The sequence below is a fragment of the Miniopterus schreibersii genome (assembly GCF_964146895.1).
Source record: "Miniopterus schreibersii genome assembly, chromosome: 8".
Classification (NCBI taxonomy): domain Eukaryota; kingdom Metazoa; phylum Chordata; class Mammalia; order Chiroptera; family Miniopteridae; genus Miniopterus; species Miniopterus schreibersii.
In genome coordinates, this window is record NC_138109.1 from 8,250,438 (window position 1) to 8,258,475 (window position 8,038).

General features: G+C 45.9%; 1 protein-coding gene across 1 annotated transcript; it reads left to right on the plus strand.

Moving 5' to 3' along the window:
- The first annotated feature begins 444 nt into the window (after positions 1-444).
- Positions 445-7,246, plus strand: RPL22 (ribosomal protein L22). Its single transcript, XM_081145515.1, has 4 exons — positions 445-500; positions 2,213-2,317; positions 4,418-4,542; positions 7,046-7,246. Exons 1-4 carry the CDS (start codon positions 489-491, stop codon positions 7,188-7,190), a joined length of 387 nt encoding a protein of 128 aa, XP_081001641.1. The 5' UTR covers positions 445-488; the 3' UTR covers positions 7,191-7,246.
- Positions 7,247-8,038: the final 792 nt, after the last annotated feature.

The following is an 8,038-nucleotide window of genomic DNA, read 5'->3' on the forward strand; positions in this document are numbered from 1 at the left end:
AAGGCCAGCGCTGGGAGAGCCAGGCCCTGGGCACCAGCCCCCAAACTGAGTATTAGGTAGGAAGAAGCCAGCGGGCCCTCGGTCTTGGGACAGAAGGGCCTGGACTCTCCTCCCCAAGTTAATGGGTTCGACTCCCATCCTATTAGCTGGTAACTGACGATCTAGTGAATTTCTTTTTTCCCCCCAAGACTCTGAAATGTAGGGCGTACCCCTTCCTTTCTCTTTGGCTCCCCTACTCCGACCCTTCGGGGTAACTGAGGTTCCCCGGCTCCCATCTTCCGTCTACCACCTCCTCGGACCTGCGACGGGACGGGTTTTGCAAGCAGGGAAAACAATCGCTCGCCGATCGAACAGAACAGGGTGCAACGCTGACGAGCCAGGGGCGGTGCGGAGCGATTGGTACGGCCTGAGCCCTACGTGCTCTGCGCGCTGCGGGCTCTTTGCGCCTGCGCAGTTCGCTCAACTCCCTTTCTGCCTCTCCTGCCGCCATGGCTCCCGTGGTTAGTATGGCTCCTCGTGAGGCCTCAGCTCCGGGACTGGCACGTGGGCCTCGCGGGCCCGGCTCCTACGCGGCTCGCGCGGGACGACGTTCTACAGCGTCCGCCCGGGGCCGGGCTGGCCCGCCGGCCGGGTCGGGTCCGGACCGTCGCCGGGCTCAGCACGCAGTGGGCGGCGGAGGCCGCGGCCTGGGGCGCGAGAGGGAGCCCCGCAGCTCTCGGATGCCGCGGCTCGGGTCCCAGCCGCGGGCCAGTGGGGAGCTGCAGTGCCGAGGCCGCGGCTTGGGCCGGTCAGCGGCCCTTGGAGCCCGGCTGGCGTGAGGCGGCCAGGGTCTGGGCCTGGTTACCTGGGCGGAGGGGAGGAAGGAGAAGGGGACCTGCCACCCTTGGGAGTCGCGCATCCGGGAAGCCTATGGCCAGGACTCGGGGACGAGTGGAAACGGCCGCGAAAGGTGGTCTGGTTTCAGAAAGAGGCCCAGTTTGAGGACCCCTGTAGCGTCCCCAGAGGAAGTTAGTGCAGGGAGCGGCTGTACGGACCCTTTTTGGTCAGCGCCTCATTCTCGCCGCCGCGCTGGGACCCGGCGGTGCGGCGCCCTCGTGTCACTGCCCGCAGATCGCTCTCTGAAGGGCTCGCTTGGAGCAAGTTGGATTCCTCCCCTCCTCGTATATTGGGGCACATTTGTTAACATTTTCGGTTCATCTACTCTTAGGTGGGCTTTTAATGCTTCTGTGTATTTGTATGCTTTTGGTTTAAAACCATGATGGCAAGTTTTTTTTTTTTTTTACTTGCCGGTTGTATATTTACGGGGGATAGAATTTAAAGCAGCCCTTGGCGATTGTAACTAGGAAGAGATGTCTTAAAAAAAAAAAAAAATCAGTTATTTTTTTGCAGTAGTTTGAAAAGTTGACCCAATTAATGCAAGTTTTAGATGTTCTTTGAAGCACAAGGGGGGGAGCGGTTAGGATGTGTTCTTGTAAAGGTCTTTTTAGATTCTGCTAAAGGTTTTTAGAGTGGAACTACAGGTAAGTGGGTTGTGCAAATGCTTTTTTAATGGTGGTGGAGTTTGTACAGGGAGAAGATTGGTGTAAGCTTTGTGAGAGTAAAGGAATTCGAGCCTTGTAGGATATAGGCCAACTGATGGTTTGAAAGTGCTAATTCACAGATTAAAAGGCCAGAAATTGTGGACAGTAGAGTTGTAATTAAAACCTAAGTTCGCCTTACCCTTGTCTCGGCTGCATATATGGGCCAGTAGGATGTACAGTTGTGATGCTGCTCTGAGGAGGGAGGTGAGACAGGATTAAGGGAGAACCAGCTAAACTGGATCAGGACCCCGGTCTGGAGAGGCAGGACAAGTATTGCTTTTAGGTTAAGGAAATAAGTACTTACAGAAATTCCATGGTACAGAAAAGGAAAAGTTCATTTTATTGTGGTTTGTAAGCTAATAGACCCTCATGGTCATAGAGATTGGTGAGGCTGGAAAGTCTAAATGGGTCAAGAATGCTAGAAGATTTCCCCTTTAAAAAGGCCTAAGCTTGGGTGTTTTCCCTCTTCTGTTTTGGGGCAGAGGATGGCTTTTGGCACCCTTGCAAGGGAACACAACTCCGCGGGCTTTGCATTTGAACAGGGCTTTTACACCTCTGGTGTTTTTGTCTTAATTTTTTTTGTGTGGATGGGGGCTGGTTGTGCCTTCATCTCTGTTTGTATACTTTCTTAGAAAAAGCTTGTGGCGAAGGGGGGCAAAAAAAAGAAGCAGGTTCTGAAGTTTACCCTGGACTGCACCCACCCTGTAGAAGATGGAATCATGGATGCTGCCAATTTTGTAAGTTGTACCCTTGATGCCACCCGGGACAGTAATGAACCATTTGAGATAGTGCTGAGAAAACCTGGAGCAGTTCTGGCTCTGTGTTGAACTCTGGAGCCTGGTCTAGTTACTTGTTTCTCATCTAGATACTTGTTTCTCAGTCTTGTGGGCTGTCATGTGTGTAACAGTTGCAAGGAATAAACAAATTGGACTGTAGCACGTCTCAGGTAGAGAACTACCTCCTTTTCTTCTTTTCCTCCATTAGTGTCCAAAAAATGATTTTACTTAAAAGTTACCAGAAAACAGGCAAACTTCCTCAGGTCCACATCCCCTTTGCCCTCTTGTGACTTTGAGCATAAGCAATGGGCCCTGATCCTCAGGGACAAGGGGCTTCCAGGGTTTTGGCCTGGGTCTGCCTGTGGGGCTGCGGAGTACTGGGCAGATGGCAGCATCTCAAGTTTTCCATGTCACCAAAGGATCAGAGCTTCGTGTTTGTGGTGAACTTTCCTGCATGGTGAACTTGTAAGAGGAGCTTGGGTTTTTTTAGACCTTGCTCTCTACTGATTTTTTTTTGCTCCTGTATTTGGCCCATTCCCCAATATTTCTCTATACCACTTAAATCTAGAAAAATCAACGCTGTGACTCTGCAGCTTGGTTTTGGAGTTTTACTCTTCCTCTCCAGTAACCACACTTGAGGAATCGGGCTTCTTATTGTGAAGAAGCCTTCTAAATTTACAGTTGTTCTGCCATCTCCAGAATGTCAACTCTTGCCAAGATAATATTACAACACGAATAATTTTCAGATGAAAAAATAATTTAAAAGCTCAGCTTGTGGCCATTGATTACACAGAAAGGAATTCGGTATCCTCTTGTAGTTTACTGCCCTTGTATACATGCCTTTTGTGTCCCTGTCCTCTAAGAAGTTCCTCATTTGGCTCTTTGGTTCATTCTCCATCCAGTGGCTTCTTACCTTTCTCTGTGGCTTCTTTTCCCTCCTAACCTTTGTGACTCCTCCCAGTTTGTGTCTGTGGTGGCCCTGCCCATTATTTTCTCCCTCCCCTACACCCATCTCTGTATGTGATTGTCTTTCTAGAAGTCTCCTTAGGATAGAAAACTTGAGTCACTCATGAGTAAGGTACAGAAGTCAAAATTTCTGACCTAATCACTTTACCCCATCATCAATTAACGTATTGTGTATTGGAGGTTTTAAATAGGGGATCGTAGGAATTTGCAGCTGAAAGGGACTTTTCATATCATTGCAATAGAAAGAAAACCCAGAAGAAAAAATAAAAAGAAAGAAAGAAAACCAAAAAGAATCCTTTTTGGAGAAAGACCCCTGAAGTCCATGGAGGTGAATGACCAGCCCCAGCTGCCACAGGGCTTTGCTGAGAGTCCATCTCTGGGCTCCTGGGCTGCTGTCCCTCCTGCTCCATGCACATGGCCCAAAGCAGATCTGTGATTGTTTTGGTCATTGTTTTTGCTCCTTTTACTAGGTTGAAGAGAAAATAACCGATCGTGCTGAGGACAGTGCTTTATACACCTTAGGTTCAGAAGTTGCATGCAACTTTGATTGCCTGTACCAAGCTTGTAGCAGTTTGGCCCTGGGTTTCCTGTCTACTCTTTACCTTTGACCCATGGGTCAAAGCCTTCCATGTAGAGAGACAGTTCCCCTTGTGTGGAACAGTCAAGTATATTAATGCTAGGGTTTTGTTTTCATATTAAATTTTTAAAAACAATTGATAGTGCCATTTATTTTTTAAAAATTGACTTGAGAGAGAGGAAGGGAGAGAGAGAGCGAGAGAAACACCAATGTGAGAAACATCAATTGGTTGCCTCCTGCACGCGCCCTGACCAGGAATCGAACTTGACACCTTTTGGTGTACAGGATGATGCTCCAACCAACTGAGCCACACTGGCAAGGGCAGTAGTGCCACTTTTTAATTGCTATTCTTAGATTTTAGACCTTATATAAACAGCTAAAGATTTGCTATCAGTTTTTAAAGATTGAACATTTAAAAAACTATGTTTGTTTAGTGTCAGTGGTATAAAAAAATACTCTGCTGGTGAGACAGGTGAACTTGTCACTTCACTAATTGGTCAATTTGATGATTTTTACAGGAGCAGTTTCTTCAGGAGAGAATCAAAGTGAATGGAAAAGCTGGGAATCTTGGTGGAGGGGTTGTAACCATTGAAAGAAGCAAGAGTAAGATCACTGTAACTTCTGAGGTGCCTTTTTCCAAAAGGTATGGGGAGAGATGAGTGCCGCTCACCAGCATCCCAGCAGTAAGATTCCTGCCCTCGCCGAGGACAGCAGTGTTGCTGTCTCATTTGTTTTGTGGTTGCATCTATGAACTTCTGGAACAGTGCCCAGTGCAAGGAGCAATGAATGAATGAATGCTGTTATGGTAGTAAAAGTATTCAACTTTTGGTAGTTTTAAAAGATTTGTTTTTCACAGGCTAAAGTATTTCAAGCAGTAGAGGGTCAGACTTGCTTAGATTGCATTCTTGAAAATGAAGACATTGCTTCTCTGCCTCTAGGCCACAGTAAAGAGCTTTCATTTTTAATTCCATGTTTTGTTATCTGTAAGTGTTATGATTGCACGAGGAATCAGAAATTTCAGTTTAGACTGAAGCCACTATTTAATGCCTGTGGGTCCATTTTCTGAGTCAGAGGTAGCAATTCTTTTGCCCTGCTATAAATTTTAATCTTATCCGAGGACATGTGTTTTTTTAATTGATATTTTTAGAGAGAGGAACATTGATAGGAAGGAGGAACATCAATCTGTTGCCTCCTGTAGGCACCCTGACTGGGGATCGAACCCAAAGCCTGGGTATGTGCCCTGACCGGGAATTGAATCTACGGCCTTTTGGTGTACGGGATGGCGCTCCAGCCAACTGAGCCACACCGGCCAGGGCTATATGATTATTGTTTTGACGATGAAGTTAAACACTTCACAAGCTGATAAAAAATTGGGTATGTTTACATGTGGCTCCTAGTCCAGAGCCTGGCATATTCTTAGGAGCTTTTTATCAAACTATCAAGTAGTGCAAAATTCGAAGGGGTGTTAGGGCAAATTGGGTATAGTTAAGCTTTTCTCTTATTTTTAACAAAATCGGTCAAGAGATGACTTCAAAGCATAAGTGAAGGACTCATTCCATCTGGCTGAGTTATTTTATTTGTGCAGAATGGCTTGGATAAAGTGATCGTTGCAACTGTAGGGAGGGACTTCAGGGTGTACTAAATGTCTAACCTGCTGGGCTTTCAAAGAGCCCTGGGGGGCCCAGCCGGGCGTGGCTCAGCGGTTGAACATCGACCTGGGATCCAGGCAATCAGGGTTCGATTCCCGGTCAGGGCACATGCCCGGGTTGCAGGCTCTATCAATGACTCTCTCATCATTGATGTTTCTCTCTCTCTCTCCCCCTCTCCTTTCCTCTGTCTGAAATCAATAACGATATATTTAAAAAAAAAAAAAAAAAAAAAAGAGCCTTGGGGAAGATTCTGTAATCTTCCTGTGACCTGTTTCCAAGTTTACCAACCTAGTGTGAGAATATCTCCCAACATAACTTACTCGAGTTTTTGCACATTGCCTGTTCTTTACCCAGTGGTGAAAGAACGGAGCCTTAATCTTCCAATAAAGCTTTCCCATCTTGATGATAGGAGCTTTATCGTCTTTGAACATTCAAGGTGCTCCTAATCTAGAACTTTCTTTTGCTTGTCTCTGAACTTCTGCAGCTCTTCGTTTAGCTCCTCTGCAACATTCTAGAATGAAAATTTTCAAACCACCTGAATATCAGTGGTAGAACTGATAATAAAGGAAAAAAAAAATACTTTTTAGAGGAAATGACCACATTGGTTTATTTTTATGTAAGGAAAAGTGGATAGAATTAAACTGAGGTCTTCACATCTTTGTGAAGATTGCTTTTTTGGTGTAAGTAGCACTGCTGAACTGTATTCATTTCTTGGAGATGTGACTGTTCCGTTAACATGAGGATCCTTGTTAATATGCTGGTTTGCCTGTGCATCTTATTCAGTCCTCCTAACGGTCTGAAGAGAAGTCAAGTATCATGAGTCCTGTTTAGAGATGGAGAAGCAGGTTTGGAAAGGTTACTTTGCCCAGCAGTGGTTTGCTTGGCATTCCATTCCCCCTTCTGTCTATGGCTGTGGGAAGGTGCTGGAGTAGATAGACCCCAGGGCCTCATAAGCATACAGGTGACAGGAGAATGCTCTTGCTGCAGAGCTGGAGCCATGGTGGCAGGTAGTGTCACAGAGCAGAAGTGAGAGTGCATGTAACCCAGCCCTAAGCAGCAGTCCCCATAACCTGAAAAACCTCCAAAGGAGGTCTGACTTAATGAGGTGTGATGTATAGGAAGTCCTTGGGGCTCAGTAGCAACCCCGGGCTTTCTCCATAAAAGGTACTAAGGTTGTGTGCTTAATTGTCAACTAACCATGAAATCTTTCTCCAGGGGTCACGAAAAGTCATTTTATAGGTGCTTGCTATTGTTTCAAGGACAACTCCTACATCTTACCTGTTCTCATTTTTATTGCCAGTTTAGGTGAAATACGGCTCCTTGTTCTTTTGGGCCATTGGCCTGGTGTATTTGCCTCATCTTTGCCAATTTTGAAAGGTGGGAGGACACCTTGCATTGTAATGACTTTGAATACAAGGGTTTCATAAAAGTGACAGTGTTTCAGAATGCAAGAAGGCTGAGTGTCTTTGGGAGCTCTCACGTGTTCTTTCTCTGCAGGTATTTGAAATATCTCACCAAAAAGTATTTGAAGAAGAATAACCTACGTGACTGGTTGCGCGTAGTTGCCAACAGCAAAGAGAGCTATGAGTTGCGTTACTTCCAGATAAACCAGGATGAGGAGGAGGAGGAGGAGGAGGATTGATGCCCGCTTGCCCGGCTCACTTTGTACAAGTTTTTGAATAAAACTTGGGAACCATTCGGTGGCTTTCCTTGTGTCTCTGCAGTGTGGATTGAACAGGAAATTGGAAACCATAGTAAGGGCTTCACTTGGGATGCCACTCACTGCTTTGTAATTAGACTTTTCCTGCTTGAAAATTTCAGTTCTCATGGTAGTCATACCAGAATAGAAGAGTAAGTCTCCTAAGGGAACTGACAAGGATTTGACATCGAGCTGCTATAAGGGTGTGGAGATGTAAGCTCATTAGTCACTGTTTTACTTTAAAAAGTGACAGTTTTAGCTGGCGCTTTTCTCAGATTCAGGAGTACAACAAATGTGGGACTCCTTATTCAGTGAAAGCAAAACCAGTGACTTCTATCTGAGGTTCTCTCCTTGTGGGAAGATGGCACTGTTGATAAAAATGCAGGGTTCTGGGGCATTTGTCTTTTTTAAATTTTTATTACAAATTATTCTTGATGCCCATCATTATCATGTGTGTTAATCTGTTTTCTTCCTGTAGAAATAAACGTCCTTCGGCATTGCTGCATACTCTACTGTCCCCCAGGAAAGGGTTTGGAGACTGACTCTAAAGGTCCCAGGTTTTAAAGTGCACAAAAATTAATTTGTAAATAACCCTTGTTTCTGGAAGTCTTTGCAACACTGTCATTTTGGCTTCCAGCAGGGGGAGCTGGCGATGAGGAAGAGTAGGGCTTCCAGATGTCAGCATTTGTGCAGGTCCTGGGTGGGAATTCTTTGCTGCCCAGAACTGAGTCTTCACAGGGGAAGGTGGGGAGGGAGGATGGGCAGGAAGGACAAGTTGATTAGGAGATAGG

Excerpts from the sequence above, each read along its gene's own strand:
- RPL22 (XM_081145515.1), top strand. Across the intron at positions 2,318-4,417 it reads TCATGGATGCTGCCAATTTT|GAGCAGTTTCTTCAGGAGAG; the intron begins GTAAGTTGTACC and ends TGATTTTTACAG. Across the intron at positions 4,543-7,045 it reads GAGGTGCCTTTTTCCAAAAG|GTATTTGAAATATCTCACCA; the intron begins GTATGGGGAGAG and ends CTTTCTCTGCAG.